Source organism: Morchella sextelata, assembly GCF_020137385.1.
Source record: "Morchella sextelata strain SCLS chromosome Unknown scls_2, whole genome shotgun sequence".
In the NCBI taxonomy this organism is placed as follows: Eukaryota; Fungi; Ascomycota; class Pezizomycetes; order Pezizales; family Morchellaceae; genus Morchella; species Morchella sextelata.
The window spans coordinates 757,272-783,043 of NW_025408617.1; the positions used below are offsets into that span (position 1 = coordinate 757,272).

At 45.0% G+C, this 25,772-nt stretch overlaps 6 protein-coding genes across 6 annotated transcripts; 2 read left to right on the forward strand and 4 right to left on the reverse strand.

Annotated features, from left to right (window-relative positions):
- Positions 1–776: 776 nt before the first annotated feature.
- Positions 777–1,162, forward strand: H6S33_005462 (uncharacterized protein; the record flags this gene model as incomplete). Its single annotated transcript, XM_044836810.1, has 3 exons — positions 777–882; positions 942–1,021; positions 1,085–1,162. The coding sequence occupies 3 exons, from the start codon at positions 777–779 to the stop codon at positions 1,160–1,162; spliced, it is 264 nt and encodes an 87-aa protein (XP_044698771.1).
- A 742-nt stretch (positions 1,163–1,904) lies between these two features.
- On the reverse strand, positions 1,905–3,735 carry H6S33_005463 (uncharacterized protein; the record flags this gene model as incomplete). Its single annotated transcript, XM_044836811.1, has 4 exons — positions 1,905–2,721; positions 2,794–2,925; positions 3,141–3,220; positions 3,442–3,735. The coding sequence occupies 4 exons, from the start codon at positions 3,733–3,735 to the stop codon at positions 1,905–1,907; spliced, it is 1,323 nt and encodes a 440-aa protein (XP_044698772.1).
- Positions 3,736–4,926: 1,191 nt separating this feature from the next.
- Positions 4,927–6,356, forward strand: H6S33_005464 (uncharacterized protein; the record flags this gene model as incomplete). Its single annotated transcript, XM_044836812.1, has 3 exons — positions 4,927–4,992; positions 5,126–5,214; positions 5,276–6,356. The coding sequence occupies 3 exons, from the start codon at positions 4,927–4,929 to the stop codon at positions 6,354–6,356; spliced, it is 1,236 nt and encodes a 411-aa protein (XP_044698773.1).
- A 491-nt stretch (positions 6,357–6,847) lies between these two features.
- H6S33_005465 (uncharacterized protein) lies at positions 6,848–8,367 on the reverse strand (the record flags this gene model as incomplete). The annotated part of the gene is made up of 7 exons (XM_044836813.1): positions 6,848–7,105; positions 7,160–7,286; positions 7,347–7,536; positions 7,633–7,668; positions 7,725–7,981; positions 8,040–8,230; positions 8,284–8,367. The coding sequence occupies 7 exons, from the start codon at positions 8,365–8,367 to the stop codon at positions 6,848–6,850; spliced, it is 1,143 nt and encodes a 380-aa protein (XP_044698774.1).
- A 5,447-nt stretch (positions 8,368–13,814) lies between these two features.
- H6S33_005466 (uncharacterized protein) lies at positions 13,815–16,341 on the reverse strand (the record flags this gene model as incomplete). The annotated part of the gene is made up of 5 exons (XM_044836815.1): positions 13,815–14,017; positions 14,078–14,287; positions 14,341–14,905; positions 14,971–15,908; positions 15,987–16,341. The coding sequence occupies 5 exons, from the start codon at positions 16,339–16,341 to the stop codon at positions 13,815–13,817; spliced, it is 2,271 nt and encodes a 756-aa protein (XP_044698775.1).
- A 3,556-nt stretch (positions 16,342–19,897) lies between these two features.
- H6S33_005467 (uncharacterized protein) lies at positions 19,898–24,358 on the reverse strand (the record flags this gene model as incomplete). Its single annotated transcript, XM_044836816.1, has 8 exons — positions 19,898–20,395; positions 20,447–20,608; positions 20,666–20,847; positions 20,907–21,464; positions 21,528–23,780; positions 23,905–24,012; positions 24,074–24,266; positions 24,329–24,358. 8 exons carry the CDS (start codon positions 24,356–24,358, stop codon positions 19,898–19,900), a joined length of 3,984 nt encoding a protein of 1,327 aa, XP_044698776.1.
- Positions 24,359–25,772: the final 1,414 nt, after the last annotated feature.

The window sequence follows — 25,772 nt, forward strand, 5'->3', positions numbered from 1 at the left end:
GAAGACTATCACTATATCGGGTATCACTATAACGAGAGTCGACTGTATTATCCACACTCTCCAAGTCTTTCTTTCCTCAGGCAGCAGGAACAACTCCGCCCCTAATTTTCCTCTCTCCAGCTCAATCGTGGATCCGAGAGAGCAAAGCTAGGTTCTTATCATTGCAATTCTTGGGCTCCGCCCATGAGGAATTGAGAAGAACCTTTTCCCTTGCCGCTATATCTGAGCGGACTCACTCACACATGTTCTGATCAGGCCATGGTAATGCGCCAACTTACCTGGCCTACGTATAGTTGACAGTAGTAATAATTATTATTATATCCAGATCACCCAAATTTCCTTGAAACCTTGGCGTCACAGATTATCACTCGTACTGTTTCTTCTAAACCCTAGTGTGAATATTACCGTTTTCTTATGTTAACTTTAAGACTACTTAAAATCTAAGAGATTCCATTTTGGGACCTCCTTAATAGGGTTATTTGTAGGTGATTATTTATTTCTCTTACCTTGTCGTTGCTCGAACCAGTAACAAGCGACAGCCGGGTAACCTTTGAGTACCTACTTAGCCAATCACATGCACCGGGACATAAGTGGTTACTTTGAACTACCGAGCAAGACCGGGGGACTAGATCAACAACCTCGGTACGGTTGGTTCAACATGGACGGTTTTACAGACCAGCATTCGTTTAAAGCTCCCACAGCCTTTGTTAAAACTGGATCCGATTTTACGGTCAAGTGACAAGAACTGCAACTAAAACATCGGATTTCCAAACAAAATGTCCAAAGAGATGAAGCAGTTCACCATCAATGATGTCGCAGCCCACAAGGACGCAGAGAAGGGGATGTACATAGTCATCGACAATGGAGTCTATGATGTAACTGGTATGTCCTGTCCATGCATACTTGCCAGTTTGCAATTTTCTGATTTGTAATTTCATTAGCGTTTGTCGACGAGCATCCGGGGGGCGCCAAAATCCTGAAGCGGGTTGCTGGAAAGGATGCTAGCAAGCAGTTCTGGAAGGTATGTAACTTGAGCTACCGTGAACGTGTCGGATTAGACGATTGCTTACTTTGGGGGAATTAGTACCATAATGAGGGTGTGCTTAAGAAGTACAGTGAAAAATTACAAATTGGGACTGTTAAAGAGGAGGCGAAACTTTAGAACCTGATACTCTTACTCTTTCTTGTGCGACGGTTTAGTCGACTGGATACAAATGTCTGCTTTTCGAGATTCATTTCTGGACATAACGGGTTTTCTTATAGGGTGTACCACTACATACATGGAGGCTATTCGCTCGAATAATAGGATGCGATATACGCATTTTTATTTTTTTTCTATTCTGAAAAAGGTCTCACGGTTGGTTTCTGTCCAAGCCCCTCGGATTAGATCAGATCTTTTGTTAGCTGCCAAAGAGCCGATTTAGATCCGGATGTACTTGCTCCACGAAAGCGAAGTGCAATTTGGTACCTTTGTCCTCGGTTTATTCCAGGGATGATTAGGCATAAGTCTCGCAGCAGACGCTCGGAAAAAGTCATGCCGCAGGGAGTTTACGGTTTGGGTGCGTTCGGTTGAGCTGATGCTATTAGATTATTTCCCTAGCTAGATATACCCATATGTTTGGTTCAGAACTCTTGGGTATACTACATTTTCGAATTAGCACCATAGGTGTATCAGATAAAAAATGTTGAAAATACATTTTTGGGGTTGTGCACGTACGGTGATGGGTTGTGATACACGGCCAGTGTCAATGATATGATTCCAACGACCATAAACTGCATAGTAACTGGAAAAATACCCTACCCGAGTCAGAAAAGACAGTTCCCAGCTCATATTTATATGTTGACGTATATGCTACTAATCTATTGTGATCTACTAAGTATTTATAAAGGTCTAGATAATACACCTAAAGTGTGAATCTAAATCCATCATCAACACCCTCCTCTCTAGCTTTCCGATCCAGAGCATCATTCTCTTTCTTCATCCACCACGACTGCAGCGCAGTAGTCACGAATGCCAATACCAAGGACCCTAACGCCAAACTATGACCCATCACATAATCTGGTGAATCCTGCTGGCGATAGATATAAGCTGCAGCAACCCCACCCAGCTGGCCTATCGACACCTGAATCGCACTACCCGTGGCTCTCCTTGAGTGTCCCCGAAGATTATTACTCAGCCACGGGATATTGAGGCCGGAGGTGGTGAATATACCGATTGCGGAAAGGAAGGTTGCGAAGTACTTTACATTGAGCTTCTGATGGTCTACAGAGATCTGGATGGTATATCCAACGATACCGACGGCAGTAAATATAAGCAATGGGATACCGCGGACTTTCAGCCTATCCGACAACCATCCCACACTTATTGTGAAGAAAAATGCTACGACATATGGGGGTACGGTCATAAGTTGCGACCTTGTAGCAGTGTACCCAAGGCCGTTTATGATGGTCGGTATGAACAGCGCGAAGGAGAAGGTCGGCAATGCGATACCGACACATATAATACCACTTGTCCATACCTTCCATTCTCCAAAGGCAGCCCGAGTTTCGGGCCATGAGAACTCCTGGCTTTCACCACTCATGTCACGTGCCAGAATCGAAGCAAGGACTTTCTTATCGGCCACTGATAGAAAGCTTGCAGATTCCGGTGAGTCCTGGATCCAGAAGTAGGCGCAGACTGCAACAACTACAGTGATAAGGCCTTCGACGATAAAGATCCATCTGTGTAATTACCCCCAATATGGTTTAGCGCCCTCTGTTCCGCTTCTCGTCTAAAGAAGCGGGTGCACATACCTCCACCCTTCTAGGCCTCCAGTCCCATCAAGTTCGACAAGCCCTCTAGCTAGCAGTCCGCCAAAAGCACCAGCTAAGGTGGCCGCGCTAAAGAAGAGGCAAAAGCGGAAAACGAGGGCATGACGAGGGTACCTAAGATCATGGCGGTATTAGCCGGCACTGTAGCTAAATACAACTGGGCCGTGCCAAAATTTGGCAGCGGCACAACTAGGAGGGGCGTATACGTACCAGACTGTGAGAAGAAAGGTGACACCAGGCTGAGATAAGTAGAAATGAGTCTCTGTTCTACCCCACTTCGTTTCTCCGATCACATCAGGAAAGGAAAGAAGAACCACATACAAATAAACCAGCTTCCAAGACTCCCAAAAAGATTCTCACTGCGACCAATCCTCCAAAATTCTGAACAATCCCGTGTAAAGTACAGACACTATTGAAGATTGAGTTAGTATCTATTCGTGACGCAAATTTTCCTCTTATATGGACTATTAGGATTTTCGCACATTCCCCAACCAAGACAAATAGATGGCAGCCAATTTTTTGGAGATAGTTTTTTAAGCAGAATGTTACTCGGAATCTGTGCAGCAGTAATAGTAATCAGCGTTTGTGCGTCAAGCCATAACATATTCAGTTTGGGGGGAAATCACTTACTTCGAATGATACATAGCTCATAAAAAAGATCGAGAGCGCAATATTATACTGAACCGGCTTCAGGCCCAGGTCCGCAGACAAACCGCTGATCTTCGCATTTCCAATACTGGATCGATCCAGAAAAGACATCAAGTAAAGCAATGTGATGATCGGCAAGAGATACAAATCCACCTTTCTGAGGATTCGAGCCTGTTCCGCTTTATCAACTTCGATGCTTTCACCATTGTGGCTCTGACTCGCAAGCTCCGGCAAGACCTCGAGGTCCTTATCGTATGTTGGGATCTGTTTCTCCATACTGATTGAAATACGGTGGTCAAAATTATATTCCCAAAACACCAGGAAAACTTCCAATGATCGTCTTATTTATCTATCTATGTGCGTTGATACCAGGCGAGCTCTCGGACCTCTTTGAGGTCAAAATTTTCTCTTTCTTCGCATCATGCATGTCAAGCGCTTGGCGTGCATCTTGAGGTTACACACTTGCAATTAAAGTTTTTTCGCCTAGCTTATTCACACCCCTAGCCCTGTCTTGAGCAAGTCTGTTGGTGGCTTTTTCATGTAGGGAAATGATAAACGGCGGTACTTTAGTTTTCTTCATCAAAACGAGAATGTCGAGCAGTCTTGGTGCTTCTGGTAAATCTTCGATCAACTGGATCGATAATAGATACGAACCAGACAGAATGACTTTATTTATTTGGCGTTTATCTATATGTAGTACTTATGTAGTTAACCTACAAATGTTGCAAGATGATATTTTGGCTTTTGAGGGTTGTAATATGAGGGAGGCCTCAAGATATGATTCGATGAATCATGAAATCGATTGATCATTCGACGATTGCAAGGAGGGAGGAACATGCCGGGTCGAGACCTATGAAGGATTCTACCCACCCCCACCACCAAATCTCTAGGTACCGTACATCCCCGCCAGACCTTTCTTAGGATAGAAACACGTACAACAATACAGTTCGAATAATTACACCACTCACAGTATTTCAAAACGTCCCAGTATCAGTAATGGCCGTGCATATAATCATATTCTACATATCTAATTAAACAGCCTGACGCCATCGACCTCATTAACTTCAAGTCTAGGATGAAGTTTCAAGTGCCCTTCACAATAAACTATGACCTAAAGGCATTAATGCTGCGACCCAACTAATCCAAGACCTTTGGTGATAGAGTGGGGATGACGAGTGATCATCTATGACCCCGATTGTGCCTAAACGAGTAAATCATGCATCACGTGACTCGAAACCGTGGGTCTGGGACACGGTGGTATCTTCATAGCCTCAAAGGCAACCCAAGCTTTGCGACACGTCTCCTCAAGTCCCGTTAAACTTTCCCAAATCTCCCACCATCTTGACCAACACGGCCCATTCTCTCGACCTCCGACGCCACATATAATAGTCAAAATCCAAACCGTTATTATTCTCTCACTATTGAATTTCCTAAATTGCGGCTCTCGTGAAAGCAAGCTCATTCTAGATGAGGCTCATAACAGCTTTGCTGTTGGCACTACTGCCGCTGGTGCTTGCGCAGGATTATTATAAGGTATGTAGATAGTCAAAAGTTCGGAAAATGTCAATTATCTAGCCTCTGGCTGGTCATTGAGATCCACATGGATTGTGCGCGGCAGCGGGTGTACCTACAAGAAAGCTGACTGACACCTCGTTCGGGCGATTAGCTATTAGGACTAGACAAATCTGCCGACGACAGAGACATAAAACGCGCATACCGAAAACTCTCTAAAAAATTCCATCCAGACAAGAACCCGTTTGTTGCCCTTTCCCTACCTCCTAGCCAGAGTTCCCCTTCCATACTAAAACCAGTCCAGAAACGATTCCTCCGCGCATCAGAGGTTCGTTGAAATCGCCGAAGCCTACGAAGCACTCTCCGACAGCGACTCCCGCCGTATCTACGATCAGCATGGTGCCGAAGGACTTCAACGCCACAAATCCGGCGGCGGCGGCGGGCATCATGACCCCTTTGACCTCTTTTCACGTTTCTTCGGTGGCAGCGGGCACTTTGGCGGTGGCGAGCGTGGGATGCAGAAGGGACCTAACATGGAAGTCCGTGTAGATATCCCACTTGCAGACTTCTACAAGGGCTGCGAAAAGGAGTTTTCAGTCGAGAAGCAAGTCATCTGCGAGGAATGCGACGGGTCAGGAAGCCAGGACGGGCACATGGACAGCTGCAACGAATGTGGAGGCCGCGGAGTACGGGTAGTGAAACATATGCTTGCCCCCGGCATCTTCCAGCAGGTTCAGACTAGGTGCGACCGCTGTAGTGGAAAGGGCCAGATCATTGCGCACCCGTGCAAAGTGTGCCACGGGAACCGTGTCGTCCGGAAAACAACAACACACACCCTCTCCGTCGAGAAGGGATCTCCTCGTGGCATCCGGATTTCGTTTGAAAACGAGGCTGATGAATCCCCTGAATGGATCGCCGGTGATCTCATTGTGAACGTCCACGAGAAAACGGCAGACGGTAAGATCGACGAAGACGAAGCGCACGAGTACGAAGACGGGATTCCGGATGGTACTTGGTTCCGTCGTCGCGGGAAAGACCTGTTCTGGAAAGAGGTGCTCTCGCTCCGAGAGGCGCTGCTTGGGGACTGGACACGAAATCTCACTCACCTCGATGGACACGAAATCCAACTCGGACGGAAGAAGGGTCAGACTGTGCAACCAGGTTTTGTGGAGGCTGTCAAGGGCGAGGGAATGCCCATATATAGGAGTGAGGGCATGGACGAGTATGGCGATCTATTGGTGGAGTATGTAGTCGTACTGCCCGATGAGATGGAGAGCGGAATGAGGAAGGACATTGCCGCGGTATTTGAAAAATGGCGAAAAAAGAATGGTGTGTCGCTGAATCAGGGAAAGAAGGTAAAAAATGTGGAGAAGGATGAGTTGTAGCTTGTTATAGAAGACTTACTATTTCTTTTTTTTCTTTCTGGATGGGCAGTTAGATGGGTGTATTTTTACAGGATGGAATATTTGTTACCATTTTCTTTTTCTTTTTGCTCGTTTGAGTTTTATTTTATCCATACCCAATTACAATGGCTTGAGGATGATAACAAGTTTGAGTCGATGGCTGGTTGAGAAAATGAAATCGGGCTGCTCCGGTGAAGTTCGTGATGCTCTAAAGGATTCATTGATGCTCTGATATTTCGTTATTAACATGCACTTCGCCCACATGACTACATGTATGTAAGGTTAGGGGGCCCCTACTCAGGACTCGGCCATCGGTGAACATGGGCTTCTCAAATACATTCCCCGAAATACGATGCACAGTATCACCCATTTAATTTGTCTGATACACGAGCAAGTTGAATTTAGAACAATTACTAACACCAATAACTACATATACCTTGTGAGGTCTGCCCTTCGAATTCGCATATATCATTTCAAATTCCGAGCCTTTCACTTGCCATCTTCGCGCCCTCAACTCTCGCCTTGATCTTCTTAAACGCCACATCTCTCGCAATGTCTGGTCCACCATGCTTGGGTTTCACGTCGATGCTAAACGGGCTGAACCCACAATCATCTGTGGCACCAAGCCTGTGCGGTGGAATATATTTTGAAGCTGTCATCAAGGACTCACAGACATCCTCTGCAGTCTCGACGCGTGGCGATAGCGGATTGATCACACCAACAAAGACAACCTTGAGAATGAATGTTTAGCTTCGAGCGGGCAAAGATCTCAGGGGAGTCATCACCTGTGGAACGCCATTTGCATCCTCTCTAGAATGTTCTCCGCATAGTTTATAGACCTTTTCTCTATCCGTCTCGCTGGCAATCTGAACCAGGAAGTAGCCCGCGTTCATCTGGAACATACTGGGCAAGCTATCTCCGGAAGAAATAATCAGTTCCGGTCAAGTAATAGTTGCAATGGGTGAGAATTACAGTTCACTGTAGTCAACATCGATACTGTGAACTGAGTCACAATCCCCACCTGGGCACGTGTGGACACCAATATTCTTGCGCTCCTCCGCAGAAAAGCGATCGAAAACGCGGTTGTTTAGTTTGATGAAAGATTCGAGCATATTCCGACCAGTCCAGGGATTTCTGGGATCATTTCTCAATGCAAGACGTCCTAAATTAGAATTGTGAATATAATAATCACAACAGTGTTTATAGCGAGTGAGAAGCCATGAGTCCGCAAGGAGAATTAAAAAGGGGGAGATGTTACCTTCAGTGAAATCAACGGAAACTCTTTGAGCGCCAGCTATATGAAATATTTGGTCAGAAAATTTTCTAGGGCACGGACAGGGATGAAAAAACCTTCGAAGCACTTTCTGATATCCTTCTCACATTCATCGACCAGGTCTGAGAGGAAATCTTCTCTAGAATAGCCTGGCAAATCTTGATCAAGCGGGTACAGAAGACTTAACATGCTCGGTGCGATCACAGCTTGCTTCATGGGGTTTTTGGCATAGGCAAGCGACTTCTTGAGATAATCCGCTGCATAGTTCTTGTAGCGGAAGGGACCCTTAACCAGTCGAGGGAGCTGACGGTGGTGCCCATCTTCGAAGATAGCACTGTAAAATAATAAGTAATTTGTGCTAGAATAAATACGCAATTATGGTTAACGCTTACAAATACTGCCCATCAGCAGCCAGAGTATCTGCAAGACCAGTGCCACCCAAGGTGTCGGTGAGAGGATATGTAGCAAAACTACTAGCACGCTGCTCTCCATCAGTCACCATTGACTGACCGGCTGCCTCCATAAGCTCGATAGACTCTTTGCAGGCCTCATCTTGAGCTTTTTGAAGTTGCTCGATGCTTGCCTACTTCAACTTAGCATAACAGACCCAATCACAGATATAGAGATATCTCTTACTTCTCCTTTATCACAGGCAGCGAAGACAGCCTGTAGTTTCTCTGGGCGGGGAAGAGACCCTACAACCTCAGTTGGGATGGGCATTCTGAATGGTTTATTGTTGAGGTGTTAGGTTTAGAGAAGAAGGTGCTGCTGAGATCGATTAAGAGAGATGAAGAACAACAGAGGACTTGGATGGGATTTATACTCTATAAAGAGTACACGTGTGGGTATTATATAGATGTATTATGTATCCCCTCGCACTAAGTTTGCCCGAAACCTTGATATTATTAACAGCAAAAAGGAATGCCTGTGCTATGAAACAGGTACAAGATGCATGCGCAAGAAACCTATCTAAGAGCTAGCCCTTTCCTTCCAATCAGGAGTGCAGAGATGTTGTCTCCAAGTAATCTATTCCTACATTAGTACATGCACCTGACCGGCATCGTAGTGAACGAGTTCGCCTGCCTCCGATCCACCAATCAATGTCGCGACTATGCATGCAAGGTCTCAGACAAAGTCTGTCTCTATCAGTCCACCTCTACATATCACAGCTTTTCAGTCACCATTAATACCAAGCGAAAAAGAGACTATTAATCTAAGGCGGATGCCCACATGAATCGAGATAACGCCAATTGAATATGATATGCATGAAAAGATCATGCTGAGCTGTTGATTTCAGCCTTCATAATTGCATCCTAAATATTGACACAGGAAGGAAATGTGGAGATTGAGATCCTGGTCAGGATACCTTTCTCCTCGGTTTGTAATTAGAAGCAACAACTATCTGCATACTTATGGTTCCCGGATTCTCACATAATCCTAGCGACACCTGTGATATGCAAGGTGCTACTCAATCATGCAGACCGATAAACGCACTCTGTGAAAAACTACGGGCATACATACCTGTACGAACAGAACTTCACTCCCGCCATGTCGAGTGCTTCTACGTGATGAGGCCTCGAGGGCGTCTGCCGTACCACCATAAGTACATATGGGCGCTTCTGGTCTCCTCTCCGATGCTTGGCAAGTGAATACATGTTTGGCAATGAAGATTTCGACTAAGACTTGGGACTTTCCGACTTTTTCCTTCAGCCCACTGAACACATTAAGAAACAATTGCCGCAGCTATTACTCCAGGACAACCATGATTGGTAGAGGATCTAACATGACCACCACTACGGTAACGCCTGAGTCGGATTCCACGATGTATTATCTGACCAACACTATACCCTCGTTGGAACATATCCCGCAATAATCATAATTCTCGCTTAGGCGAGGTGAAATCTCGTCACTTGAATAACCGTCAACTGCGGGGTAAGGTTAGCTTTCCTCAGGGTTTCATGCAACACGGTGGAGCGGAAATAGATGTTGGTAATTCAAGATACCTAGTAAGCATCTGGTGATTTTCGTATTTTCTAACTGATTCAGTATTTGACATTGGCCTTTATGCCAGCGATTTCGCCAATCATGACTTTATAAGGGATAGTTTTTTTTGACAGCGGCAAATATATTTGGAAGTTTTAAAATCAACCGAGACATTGATAAGATCAGGATGCACGGAAAAGTACTGCTTCCGATTCTTGGTGATATTTAGTACCTACCCAAGCTATGAACATGTGAATAGGTAAGTACTTATTAGTGCCGTTCCTCCCAATCCCAACCACTGTAGTTATATGGTTGCGGACACCTGTAACCGGAGGACATTTGACCTCAACCTTTGGGAGGTGATGACTTCCCAACCAGCATACCTAAAATTATTTTCTCTCTGTTAAATGATGCTTTAGCCTCCTCTCTACATCATGACAGAGCCCAATTAATTTTATCATTTATGATTGTGGAGTTATTGAATTTCTAAAAGTTGGGTTTTTGGTAAGAGACCAAATGAATGTCGCCCAAAGTTGCCCATTTAGGCAATAGTTCTAGATCGTTGGGCATTTAAATTACTCGATTAGGCAATTCTCGGACTGCCTCTTAATATCATTGATATGTCTTGGCACAAAAGATCATATATTGGCAATAAAATGCCAAGTTATTACTTGATTGGGAAAGTGATAGCCAAAAAACACCAATGTCGCACCTACTCTGGATACCGGTGTCCGCAACTATAGCTGAGACATCTCTCATTAATCGACCCTTGTCAGCGAACGAAGACGCGTAGACCGAAACTCAATGAAGGCGAAAACAAAATACCTTGGCAATCATGACAGATTTCAGAGACCAATCGAAACGAGTGATGGGCTATGAACTCAGCACATTGCTCCAGTAACATCACATAAGGTGTATTCATAACCTTTTACATATGGCTCGAGAAGCTATGGTGGGTAGGTGTGTAAACTTCGGCGTTTGTAGCCAATCAATCTATAGAAATGGGAGATCTACTCACACAATGGTACTAGCGCCTAGCATAACGGTGGAATTTTCTCTAATTCCCATACAAAAAAGGTTACTCTGAAGTTGACACACCCACCCCCTATGCCTCCTCGCGCCATATCAAAAAGCAAGGCCCGATTCCGGGATCGAACCGGAGACCTGTCACAATTCAGGAGTTTTAAACCCTGAGGGAATACCCGAAGCGACAATCATACCACTAGACCAACCAGGCCGTGATTTCGAAAGGATTTGAATCTCATTATATATAAATTTATTCACATTCTGGTGAAACCAAATGCTTCCTTGAAAAAGACCCGAAACAAGATTGCTACTAGTTAGATATAGGTAATGAGCGTCTGTCTTTTTATTACGTACAATTTCCCAGGGTTATCCTGTCCAGAGTGGGTAGGGTTGGGCTGTAAACACCATTCTAAATTTAAGTCTAAGGGTGCGACCTCAAAAAACGAATATCTATAATGTACTGTCTCTATTTTTTCTATTATTGGAACGGTCTGATTGGCTGTTGGGTGCAGGGATGTTGATTAGTCAGCACGACACATCAAAGTACTGAGCACTCACGAGAGGAGGAGGATGGGACCGAAGGCCCCTCATGATTGTAGAGGGAGAATTAAATTTTATTTGATACCCATAATTCAACGTACAACTCGCGGTCGCGAGTTGGCACACCCCTAGTATACATGTATGTTCACTCAATTGATGAGATAAGCGCGGCCTTATAATTTACTTGACTTGACATCAAGAGGAGGTGGGGTAGGTTGGTAGCGGTTGACCGTCATAGGTAAACCGACATGAATCAATATCTCTTTCCCTCATTCCTTTCTTTTTTCGAGTCCTTCAGCTAGTACAAATCTGCCCAATTAGCCAAGTCTTCCCCGTCCTCCGATCTCCTATCGAACGAGGCTTCCCACCAACACGGCAGCTCGCTGAGACGGGAAGCAATCGATTACTTATCGATATGCACATGTCGTAAGGGGGGGGGGGGGGACCATACCCCAGTTCAACTCTAACACTGGTATGAAATAACTAAATGACGAAGCCAGCGGAAGCCCGGCTGCGTTCCAGATTGACCAGCACAGCCATAATCTGGCGCCAAGAATCCACTTGCCAAGGCTGTGCAGAAGTGGCTGTGGCATAAATTTGATTCACTTCGTTCTAGATTTATGGAATTTGGAATTTGAGAAGCATGAAGAAGCATGAAGAAGCACGGTATCGAGTGATGGGAATTGAACGGCGTCATGGGCGCTATAAGCGCCAGTTATTCCGATATGCCAGCTGCAGCTGGTGTTGGAAGAGTGGGGGTGATGTGGTAGGTTTAGCTGAGCTTTACCAAGTGCAATGATGGAAGAAATATAATATATCACATGTCCCAATCAAATATGGTAAAAGTCCTGGTGCTGTCCGATCTCGCCAGTCGATACCGTACCACATGTATGTTTGGGTCCAGGTTGGACTGCTAAAGACATTTAATTAGCCAATGACCGCGAGTGATTCTATATGACCGGGTCTATATCGGAAAACCCAAGGTTTGTAGAGGTTTCCCACTTAAGAGTATCCCTCCTTACCTTCAAGAACTTCTGGCGCACTGCTTTTAAAAATGCCTGTAGCTCTATAATCCAATAACTACTAGTATCAAGGATGTAAGTTACAATTCCATATGCACATAACTGTCTAAGACGCCTCTTAGAGAGCACCTAGCTAGGGCAGATTTTAACCGGAAATACTTACCAGTTCTGCAACTTGTTTTTCCGCATCGTCGATGCGTATATATTAATTGCATCCCTGACGTGGGCACTCGTGAATCTCTTGCATTTCATACTATAGCTAGTAGCGTAAAAATGCGGTTTATTGGGTTCGGGGGTTCAGGGCATAGGTCTTGCAGTGGTAGAAATTTTGAAACATATCTCGTGGCGCCTGGTGATCGGATGATTAGTTGTTGGAAGCATGCACGTTCACGCATGACGTTGAGAAATATGTCTGGGCTAGGGTTTCTTTCGAGTGCATTTTGTATCCGTTTGCAAACGAGCACCGAGACATTATTCATCAGCGAATTATGCAACAGGCTTTATTAATAATCAAGTTATACGATAACAGCGACAATTTTCATGTTGGAAAATGTTAGTACGTACACATGTCTACCAACACATGAGATCGAAGAGATGCATAAGGGTTGCTAGGGACCCACGGGTAGCCCAGTCCATCCACGAGCTTTCGTGGACGGGCTACAACAACTCGATGATGTAGTGACTACATCCTGTACCTGATCCACCTCCATAATGAGTCACGATTTGTTAACAGCGAATGTACTTAAATGTGGCCATAATTGATTGTATTCACAATGTATTAAAGCTAATTTCAAAGTTGCAAATACAGACATTAATTTCAATATAGCTCTCTCTTCCCGAAGAGTACAGCCAAAGAAACTAAGATGAGCTTCACAACAACTTGTAAGTACATAGATACACCGCCCAAAAAAACCCATAAGAAAAAACCCCCAACTCAAAGAAAACAAAACCCTTAGATGACAAAATAATGAGTGTGTGTAATGTGGTTGAATACATTTGGGTATAAAAGCTCTGCATTGTCGATCAAAGCGTGACAACAGCAAGAAAGGGTATAGTAAGTGAAATGATAAAGAGAAAATAAACCTCGAACCCGTATAAATGCAACCCCGTAAAAAACCCAAGTAACCCTCCCTTTATATCTTTATGAAAAGAAAAGGAGAACCTAACTAGTAATCCTACCCCCCACGGCAAAACTGGCCAAGAAGGGCATCTATCCATTCTTGGTCTGTTTCCACCTCTCTTATTTCTTTGCCATTCTACTTTTCTCCACCCCCCAGTCCCGATATTTAAAACGAATGTTACTCCTGTTAAAGAAGAAAATAGACAAAAGAAATTACTCGCACTGAAGAATAACAATAAGTAAATCAAGATAAATGGACAGGTCCCCTAAAAGGTGGTTTTCCGCTAATGGGCGGAAAAATACACGCATCTAAAAAGGAATAAAATTATTAAACAAAAAATTTAAGTAGATCAAGTTGAAAAAAAATTAAGGACAAAAGGAAAGCATATCAAAAAGTGCCCTACGCTAAGCCCGTCCCATCCGAATCATTTCCATGATTATTACGAGGTTCTCAAAACACTTTTGTAAGATAGTCCTTAATAGTTCCCCCTTGACGGTGGTTGTTGATGCCGGAATTCATCGTACTGTACAGCGTGATCTCGGTCATGTGTATCGACATAGGATAAAGGTGCTACCGCGTCCATTAATCTCACGCCAGAAGAGCTCTGGCCACTTGCAGATCGTCCATGTAGTGTGTGTTGCGGAGCGGGTGTCATATGATGCAATGGGAAGGTGCTGCCTTGACCGCTAGCATCGTTAAAATTAAAGGAATCATGGGTTGGAGTCTGAGAGTACCGACCCTTTCCGTCAGAGGCACCACGGTACAGAGGGTCTCCAAGGAGAGAGTTGCGAGCATTAAGAGGAGTAAGATCGGCGTCGCGCTGCTTCTCCATTTCCTTCCGCTTCCTGATGTGGGGGTTTTCTTTGCAAGTTACGTAGATTGCGTTGACGGCGATACAGATAGCAAGAGCGGCTGTGAGAACGGATTGAATGACAATCAAAGCAACACCTAGAGCCATCAGTTTACGCCCCCAAAATTCGACCTAGAGCAACTATACATACCAGTAACGGTTTTGGTGTCTGCAGCGATCCCTAGTTCTTCCACGAAGATGATAAGACATGCAACAGATAGTACACGAACAACAGCAATTATGGTGTTCAAAACATTTCCTGCCTTGGTGTTGTAAGGACGATTCCAGAGCAACAGAATCAACAAGAACACCTCGCATCCTAGTTGACCGGCAGTTTGAATAAGGCCGTGACCGTCACCAAGCGCAATGAATGCACCCTTGGCAAAGGCGTAGATTATCAACGGTAAAAATACCCACCAGAAGCTTGATTTGAACTGATCGTAAAACAACCCGTAGCGGCGCATATAATCCTTGTGTTCAAATAGTTTCTCATACGACGGCTTTTCCCCAGATCCATTCAGGGTCATGTTATGCATGCGTTCTGCATCAGCCGCCTTCTCTGCCCGCGCAAGCCTGAAGATCTTGACCGCAAAGAAAGCGAGAACACCAGTGAAAACGGCGAGAGTTACTCCAGCAAGCAAATGTGCACCCCAAGAGTCGCCATTTCTGAATTGATACATGCAGTATAGAGTCCATGTTCCGTAGAGAATAAGAACCTATCAGCATAGCTTGTTAGACGCTGTCTCTTATAGTCATGTCTAGTTGTGGAAAATAGACTTACAAGTCTAACAATGGTGATCGCCAAAAATTCCCAGTATCTCTTGCGGAACCCGGTCAATGCCTTCGGGAAACTTGCAAAGAACGACCAGACTTCCAAAATGACCTTGAACAGTAGAATGCAAACGGCAATTGAAGCAATGACAATGCAGAAAATTAGCAAAACTGTCATGAAAGTGTTTGCCGAAGGAATTTGTAGTTTTTCGACATAAGCCTGAATTCCATCAACATAGTGCATGACCTTGTCTTGTGCCGTCTCGGTAGTATTTGTGGTAGTTGTTGTTGCATTAGCGCTTATGGTTGTACCGTCGACATCAACATCACTACGGCGAAGTAATTCCCCGACTGCCCATTCCAAACTACGGCGGGTGGTGGTGCTGTTTGTACTGTTTGTATTTTCGGTGCTACTGTCTGAGCTGTAAACCAAAGTGGCGTTCAACAGATAGTCGATGGACATTTTATCCAATTTACCACCAGTGTCGGCGCGGAAAGTATCAATCGACCTTTGCATGGATTCCCAAGAAATAATTCCAGTAGACCATGCGAAATTGTTTGCGAAAGACCTGTAAATGGGGGGATAGCTAACAGACAACATGCCGTTCATAGCAATGTTTTGAAACCAAAACATGACGTCTCCAAAATTTGGTGATGGACCTGCACCAGACCCTGCTCCTGCAGCTCCAGCAGCTGAAACACCAGAAAGCACAAGAGCCGCTGCTGCGATACCTGCAGTAACATATTTTACACCAGTTTGGTCCGCTGTTTTCCCATTTTGTACGACTGATTGAAGACATGCGAGTGATACGCCATCGCCATTAGACCTCAACTCCAGCTTTGCCATACCGTCAAGATCCGGAACCTGAAAAGCGATTGCTGGAATCATAGACGCGTAGCTATCTGATATAGTCATTGTATCCTTGGCAGCAAAGCTTCCCTCGGGTACTATAATAATTAGGGCGTATTATTAGTATACCATATTTACAAAGGCAGTAACAAGTGATGCTAGTATTGGGGACTTACTAGGACAGAGCTGGGTAAGATTCTTTTGACAGGGGTCAAACTCGTTCCTATAGACTTCCTTCCCATAAGCTGTGACTGTCAAAATTGCTGTCACCTCCTGTTGTCTTAGTGAAGAACCAGCCAAATCGAATGTCACAAGGTTGGTTGATCGATCGTATTTCACATTCATTCGAGTGACTGCGATGTCGGAGCTCGCAAGACAAGATGAGAAGCCATTAGTTTCCAACACGTCGCCCGCCTGGACCGGCAGTGAGCCAAATGCTGAGAAGAGTAGAGTTGCTGATATTAGTGATGATGCGGGGTTGAATGATGACGAAAAGGCAGATGTGCCTGGAAGGAGTTTTCGTAATAACATGGCGGTCGTGTCTATGGGTAGCAAGAAAAAGAAAAAAAGAGTAAACTGGAAAAAGGGCAAAGTCCACCAAGAAGACCAAAATGTCACAAGCCCCCTTTGTATGTTGATGTGTCGATATTGCACTCTGTTCAATTGAATGAATAGAATAGATTTAGGAATGAAGGTGTGGATTTAGGGCAAGACACAAATGATGAAATGGCCACACAAAAAAGCCCAGTTAACTTCAGATAACCCGAGACGATGAAAGAGAGAAGGTGTGAAGAGCGAGAGAACAAGGGAGAGAAAATGAGAGTAAGAGGGAAATAAAGCGCCTGCAAGGGAGCGGCAACGGTAGATAATACCGATAGAAGAGCAGCTAGCTAGTCTGAGAGCGAGACTCGTAGTGTCAGCGAGTGGAGTGGAGTGAGTGAATGTGGGGGTAAGGAAGGAACGATAAAAGGAAAAGACGAAACGTACAAGAGGGCAGTCAACGAGAGAAGGGAGGGAGGGGGGGTTGTGAATTGGCGGTTAGGGGAGAATTGGGAAAAGGAGTTGTCGGGAAAAGAGGAAACACAAACAAGAGTGGAGCGAGCAAGCGGCAGTAGAGTGGTAGAACTACTACCTCCCTTGGTGCCTGACTAACTGACCCCAATAATGCAGGGTGCAAAAACAAGGGACGTTGCCCAGAAATCCCAGGTTGGGCTAAAATCTGCTCTTCTGGTTGGTTGGTGATCGATGTTTACACACTGCGAACGCGCGGTAATGTCTCTTTCTGGTGGTGACCTGCCAGGGGCAATTCAAGAAGGTGCAGATGCAGATTTTGTTATTGGTTTTGTGCAGTTGTGCCTGACAGTAAATATCGCCGTACCTGCTTGCTTGCTAGGGTCTGCAGAGCTGGAAAATTGCACTTACAACAATGGGGCCCAATAGGGTCATCCATGATGGAAGGAAGGTCGACAGGGGATATTTATTTGCCTCTCAACTGCATCTCGGCAATGAGGATTTTTACCTTCCAACGTGAGCTCAATACGATAAAAGCAGCTTCGCCTCCGCCACGTCGTTCATTCACACACACACACACACACACACACACACACACGCATACTTTATATCTCTTTATCTCAAGTATCACGCACATAACCACCCACCCACATTATTATCTATCGCACACGCACATACTAGATCTTCTTTTCAAGAAATTCGTTGTGTCGTTACTCCACAATGTCATGAGTATAGATTTTGTGTTCGGTCGAAAGACGATTGACCTAGGGGTGGTTGGATTAGAGCGTGAGCATTCCTCGGGCTTTCTGCCCCACGCGACTCGAGAAACACTGTGCTGCACATAAACAATCAGACATGATTACACCAATGCCCGGCGGCTCTAACTCATCGCGAAGTCCCCGCCGGCTTCCTACAGTTGCGATGAGCAGATGAGCAGCGCCTCGGAGGACATGCTCCTTGGACAGTCAGTGAGCAGAGTACCTACATGTAGTGCCATCCGTGCACGTGTGTCTATCCCAGAGACCTGAAACACTAGAATCCGGATTCCAAACCAGTGAAATCAGCCCCTTTCATCCCGTACATTGCATGCACATCGTGCCTCACCATTATCCGTTTCGATCCGAAATCTTTAAAATCATAAATAATAAAAACGTGATTTCAAAGAGATGTTTAACCGCATGTTTGCACAATCAAATGCTTGAAAAAAAAACAATATAAATGGAAGCAATAAAACGTCAAAGGGATTTCCCTGCTACAATCTAATCTCAAACCTTGCCATTCAGCTCTCGAGGACCCGAGAACCCTTGTAAGCGCATGCTCCTGCGCCCTAGCAACCAAGGGACCGGGTTAAGCCAGCTGCCCGTTTTTGTTCCTTTCTATTTTTAAAACGACCGCGGTTTCGCCAAATCCCTTGGAGAACTCTTAAAAATCACTAAAAGATTAGATGAACTTGGCAGCAAGTCATTTCGCGCAGAAAGACACACATACACAGTGTCACACATACACAGAGAGAACCTGAAGTTGGCAACACAGAAGAACGTTTCTCAGATACCATCGCGCGCGTTTATGGCACGTTGCGCGTGAGGTTGCACTAGGAAAGGTCGAAGTTCTTTACAGTCCCTGGAGCTAAACGTCACGTGAAAGCCTTCCGGGAAGTCCTTGCCTGATGTGGCCTGGTGGGAGGTCTTTTTTAGCCTCCAATCTTGACCCACGCCAAACACAGAATATCACCCGGTAGTACAAACCATTAGACAAACTTCATTCACTCTAACTTCAGGCGCAACTCGATATGTCGTATACACTCTCAAGAGTTTCAGCTATTGTGTGGGATAACGTTGTAAGAGGATATAATTCTGTGCAGGAATTCCAGCGTACCAAGTTACCGTACGTACGTTTGTCGTCAAGGGACCTGGATACTAGCTCCTCGCCCCCACAACCTGAGAGATTTTGCGGCTGTGCCTTCGATGGTATCATGTATTTGGGCCAGTGATCTCAGTGGTAGTTAAAATTTTGTGAACTATCCTAAGTAGCATTTATGGGGTCCAATTTAACATCTACGGCTTTGCGGGAAACACCCGACCCCCGCTCTTTCGAACCTCCCATATCACATACACACATCAATGACGCTTTTAAATTTTTACTATGGACCACTGGATACGTATTAGACTTGAGTATGTACGTAGTTACATCATACCGTCCTCGGGCTCTATCATTTGCATGAATCCGAATTCACGAATCCAGCGCCTTGCCGAAACCTTTAGTCTCCCCGTCAGAATCGTCGCAGTGAATGTATCGTATGTAAGGGATATCAGAAGTGCTTCACCGAGGTAGTGTGCTAGTTCTAGGAGGCGTTATCACAGGATGTCGTTGTCGATGTCTCAATTAAGCATATCGCTGCTTTTAAACATTATGCGTATGGAAAATCAGCCGACTAACTTGGAGGAAAGGCCAGTGTCTCAGCCCGTTTTCGAACAAAGGATATATGTCACACTATTATCACGGGTTTCAATTCTGATTATGGATTTCAATTTTACAGCTAGCTACATACTTTAGCTCTAAGCTTTTATATTGATAGATACGTGGAGTCCATCGATAAGCTTCATTTTTTTGAGGTCTTAAGGTTTCTTGCTATCAAATGATTGTTCCAAATTTCATGAGGCTTGGTTTACTTTCTCTTGGGCCGCGAAGTTTAATATTCAGCCAAACTCTAACGAAAACACACATGGCTGTATCTACGGTCGACAGAATTAATAGCTGGGCTCAACATCAGCTCTATTGTCCTATTATAATTAAATTATAAAGCTACTTATTTATGTGGTTATATTTGAGTTTGTTCTAGTTAAACACACTTCATTATTTAATTGATATCAGGTGGTTATCATCCAATGGGTGAAAGCACGAGTGGAATCTTTTATATCAAGCATGCATAACTACATGTGTGTAAATCTTCTTATAGAAGCTTAACCCAATCTTATAAAGAGCGAAATGTATAAATAAGCCAATTTAGGAATAAGGAAATCCACAGTCTTATCAGCTAAAGGTATCACAGCTTCAACCATAATGGTTAATTTACTGCTCAGTTTGTCTCCTGCGTCGCCATTCTACTCGCCAGACTTCCGCCCCTCCACGCCAATTTTGGATCTTTTTCTTCAGTTACAGCCCTCTTAGCATCTACTCTCCCATAACCACCACCACCTGGAGTGTTGATGATGATCCTCTCTCCAGCCTTCATTGCAGCGGTGTTCTTTCCTCCCAGGTTGATTGTCCTAATTTCCCCAGTCGGAAGTTTTCTAATCCACAGGTTCTGACCGCATTCCGCGTCCTCACCCCCAGCCATCCCGTATGGGTGGTACACCCTCCTTTCTGAGAGAATAGAGACTTGAACAGGAGTTCTGAATTCGATGTCACGAACAACGCCATCACCACCTGGGTGTGCACCTTTACCACCAGAGCCCTTACGGATAGAGAACTCCCGCAGAAGTACAGGGTAACGTCTTTCAAAGACTTCAGCATCAGTGATACGAGTGTTGGTCATGTGGGTGTGGACTCCGGAGGTACCATCCCAGTTAGGGCCCTAATCATAATATCAGCATAAGACTACATAGATAGAGATGAGAAAACCTACAGCTCCACTGCCACCAGCGATAGTCTCATAGTAGCCGAAGCCCTTTACATGATCACCCCCATCTTGGCTACCGCCATAGCCAAAAGTAAGGTTATTGCAGTCACCCTGACTTGCTGCACAGGCCTGGAAGGCTTTCAGGACGACGTCTGTGATACGTTGGCTCTGTCGAAAAGAAATTAGCATATTCTAATACGTTACAGTATTCTCGTCGTCTCGTACCGTCAACACGTTTCCACCAACAACTGCCGCACCATCACTCGGGCTTAAGAAGGTGTTTTTCGGAATCTTAACATGTATCGGCTTCAAACAACCTTGGTTCAGAGGGATGTCTTCGGAAATCAAACATCTCAAGCAATAGATAATCGCAGAGTATGTCACGGCTTCTGGGGCATTCATATTTCCTAATTAAGCCTTGTCAACACCACGCAGTACCGCTACTATAATAGAGAGGATTACAAACCATACATCTCCGGACCTGTCCCCTCAAAGTCGAACTCTGCATCCCCGTTTTCGGGATCAATCTCAACCTTGAGGCAAATTGGACTTCCATCATCCATGTAATCTTTTGCTCTCAACTCTTTTCCTTCAAACCTCTTATGCACGTTTCTCAACAAATTGCGAACACTTTGTTCAGCATTCTTCTGTATTGAGACCATGTAGAACTGTACTACATCCTCGCCATAATCTTCAATCAGAGTGCTGATGAGGTTGATCCCCTTCTGGTTTGCTGCTACCTGTGCTTTAAGATCGTTGATGTTATCCGCCAGACACCTTGTACCACTGCATCCGGGGTATTGCGCAGGTTCATTGAGAAGGAGCTCCGTAATACGTTCCTCATCGAAGTGACCTTGTGAGACTAACTTCTCTGACTTGATGGCAGCACCCTCTTGATAGAGTTCGCGGGAATGAGGAGGCATAGAACCAGGAAGAATCCCACCGATATCAGCATGGTGAGCGCGGGAGGCAACATAGAAAATGATTTCATCACCGCTGAACGCCGGTGTAATGACCGTGATGTCTACCCAGATGCATAAAGTGTTAGTAGAAGGCAGTTAAACTAAAGCAACCTCAGATCGCTCACCAGGTAAATGAGTTCCTCCAAACTCCGGGTGGTTCGATACCAAAACATCTCCTCTTTTCAATTTTCCCTTCCAGATTGCCGCCTGTGTCCTCACACAGGTCGACATACTCCCCAAATGAACCGGCAAATGCGGCGCATTTGCAACTAACCCCCCCTCGGAATCAAATAGTGCACAACTATAGTCCAATCGCTCCTTCACGTTCGTACTGACGCTGGTTTTTTGAAGGGCCCTTCCCATATGTTCCGCAATCGCCATAAAACGATGCGCAAAAATACTCAGTAAAACTGGGTCCACGTCCTTTGTGTTGGTTTTCTGCACAGAATCACTGGCATCATCGTCGTCACCGATATTGATCACCACGTGTGTTTGAATTACCAGTGCCGTGGCGCCAGGAGTGACAACAATGGTCTGCGTTCCATCTGCAAGAATCGCTGGTCCCTTCAGCTTAGAGCCAACATCTAAGTCTCCTAGCTGGTAGATGGGGGTTTCCCGGCGACCACCCTCAAAGTAGACATTCTTCACACTATGCCGTTTGCCCTCATCAACTGATACAGGCTTGGCCTCCTTCAGCTGTGTATCCACCGTTTTATCCATTCCTCTAAAACTTTTACCAATACCTCGTACTCGGACATCATCAACAATGACATCTCTGTTAGGAAGTGTGAATCCAAACTCTTGTTCATGCTGCTTCACAAATGCATTCCCGAAGTCTGCATCTTCATCGAATTCCCCGTCCTCGGGCTTAACTATCATCAGCGCTGACTCGGTCCCCCGATATCGCATGTTTAGGTATTCCTCATGGACGATATCCTCCTCTTTAAATCCCTGTTCTTTCAACACATTCGTTGCTTTATTCTTCAGCTCCTTGAGACGTTCTAGAAGCCCAGTCTTTTCACTGTCGTTGAAGACAGCAGAACATGGTTCTTGTACTTCGTGCACGACATCCGCGAGTGCCATACCGTATGCAGAAAGAACGGATGAGTATTTATGGATCAAAATTTGCTTGATGCCCAGGCTCGCCGCGATAGCAACTGCGTGTTGTCCTCCAGCTCCGCCAAAGGTTGCAAGTCTGTGCTTGGAAGTATCATATCCCTTCGCCTCCGTTAAAGAGCGAATTGGACGGGTCATTGATTCGTTCGCAATTTTGATAAACCCATACGCAACCTCCTCGGCGGTCATTGGTTTATCCCCTTCTTTGACACATATTTCCTTATTTATCTCCTCTGTGAGCTCCTCAAATAGTCTTTTTGACGCATCTTCGTCTAAAGCTTCGTTCTCGTTCTTCCCAAAGATTGCAGGGAAAAACTCGGGCAATAGTCGGCCCAGGAAGAGGTTCGCATCCGTTACTGTTAGCGGTCCTCCTTTCCTGTAACACGCTGGCCCTGGATGCGCACCCGCACTCTCTGGCCCAACCACAAATAGCCCATTCTTCCAGAACAGTCGTGACCCCCCACCTGCAGCAACAGTATTGATATCTAACTGAGGGCTCTGAATCGTGACTCCTGCAGTGGTGGTTTCGAAAACATGTTCGTACCTCCCCGACCCGTACCTCGATACATCTGTGGAGGTTCCTCCCATATCAAACCCAATGACTGGTACTTTGGTCTCTGGATCATATGATGTGAGTGCATATCCTACTACACCGCCTGCAGGGCCCGAAAGTATTGCACGGAGACCAGAGAAAGAAGAGACATCGACAAGACCACCATCGGATTGCATAAACTCGCATCTGGCCCCCTTTGACCCTGCCTCTTTAGCAACGCTTTCTGCACCAAGCCCTCCGCTAAAGCCTTTAGAAAACCCCTCAATATACCGACGAATCTCGGGAGTCAGGTATGCATCTGCCGTCGCGCTAGTAGCGCGGGGGATCAATTTGATCATTGGCATCAATTGTGAGGATAATGATATATGCGTGAACCCTATTTCCTCCGCAATCTTGCCCACGAGTTTTTCGTGGTCGGGGAAGGTGTACGAGTGCATTAGGCATACGGCAATACTGCGGAAGCCTTCATCATAGAGAGTTTTTAGACCTTTTTGGATCTCGGATTCCTTAGGTCGAGCGAGAATCCGCACTGCTTCACCGGAGAGACCACGGACTAGGTCGGGGTCTGAGGAAGGATCGGTAGTGGCGCGATCTGGGTGCTCGGCATAGTCTTCTAAAGTTACTCGTTCCGAGACTTCAAAGACGCTTTGATAGAGAACTTCAGGTCTGCGGATTGCAAGATCGAAAATCTTAGGACGGGATTGATTTCCTGTTCAAAGAGTAAATAAATATACTAATACACCGTATTTTATTCATCCCTCCGAGACTCTTGAACCTGAAAATACGGGGGTTTCCAGCCGGAAACAATATTTGACTTTGAAGGGTTTACTCACCAATGATGAGACAGTCTTTGAAACCCTTTGTAGTTACAAGCGCGCACTTCTCTCCCTTACGCTCCAAGAGCGCATTTGTAGCCACTGTCGTACCCATTCTTATTGATTCTACGGATCAACACGGATCAGCATTGATTTCAATTACTACATTATTTTCAACCAAACTCACCAATTTCCGAAGTATCTAACGGTTCACCACGCTTTATAGACTTTCCGGTAAACTTCTCCATAAGCCGTCTAATACCCTCTAAGGGTGCATCATCGTAGTTCGATGGATCGACTGAGAGAAGCTTAATAAGAACATCGTCTTCGAGTTTTCCGGTTCCAGGATTTCCGACGCAGTCTGTGAAGGTTCCACCGCGCTGAAAGGGGAATTATAGATTAGTAGGGCACTTGGGTAGCAAAGAATGAGGGGCCTACGCACATCAATCGCGATTCTGATTCCTTTTGACATGATCGAAGGCAGTTTATGTTGAAGCCCAAACTTAAAGGTACCGTTGTAAAAAGAATTTCTTCAAGAAGGATTGAACGATATCTTTTTTCTGTGATTTCTTAATATTTAGGAGATTTTAGTGGGTATTTAAACACAAATTCGATCGCACGAACTTAGGACTTAACAGAAACCAAATTACATAAAATTAAACTAAACAAGAATCTCCTCGAAGGTCTGTAGCTGTAGCTAATCACTCAGAGCAATTGGAGTGTAACTGCGATAGGGTGACACGAACCTGGGGAAGCGGGAGGAGGAGGGGCTCCTCCAAAAGCAAAAACCCCTGCATGACGTCCATCAACGATGCCAAGAAATATGACCCACCTTTGCATCTGGTGGGGCTTATCGATAACACAGAGCCTCACTGGTACCACTATGCAATCATGCAAGAACCGGCCAGTGGGCACGGCAGTTGAGAAAAAGATGGCTATAAATGACACAAGCCTCTCGGCGAAATCTTTGTACATAGAGGAATAAATGGGGTAGCAGGGACATCTCGTACTAGTAGTGAATTATGCTGGGTCTGGTAACAATGATATTATAGGAGCTAGCTATAGGCGTGTTTCTATGATAGGCTCGACGTCTTGAGAAGATGAGACAAAGAGACAGTTCTGTCATGTTGGTTGAGCATGATGCTGGAGCTAGTTCGAGCTCGATGCACTTGTGACTTAGATCTATGAACAGCTGGCCGCACATCATGACCCAAATATACACCTTTGTTTTCTATGAAACTAAGTGTACTGTATGCGGGCCTTATTATACTTTACTAGTAGCTTTTGGAGGCGACTGCATGCAATTTGATGGTCATAATATCTATACATGTAACTATAGCTAGTGATCTTCATAACCTACGATTCGGATTGACACTAAGTGCCCTTTTATATAATTTGGAACACTGAGTGGCCTAGCACATGATACATGTATTATACGATTCCTTATACAATTACAGAATAGTACTGAAAGTACTGGCTGGGGCGCATAGGTATTACCAAATTTGCAAATCAATCGAGAAGTTTCAATTCAGGTAATTATACTGGCAGTCCCCACAGCGGTACTGGTACGTACCTACATGTATGTACCTACTCTATCTATCTGTAGTTTGGTTCCTTAAAGGGAGGGCTATCCGAGTGGTTGGGATATTCATGTACGTTGTACAACCGACATTCGCTGCAAGATCCGATAACCCTAACCCCCTACTATAGTTTTATGACAACGTGTAATGCTGTTTGCTCCACCACCACCTAGATACTCCCATCAACCATTACGAACGAAACTTGTTTCATTAGAACCTGCTATCTCTTGTTTCTCTTCAGATATTACGCTCATGAAACTAGCACAGCGTCCAAATCGGATGTGACCCAAGGTTCCAGATCAAAAT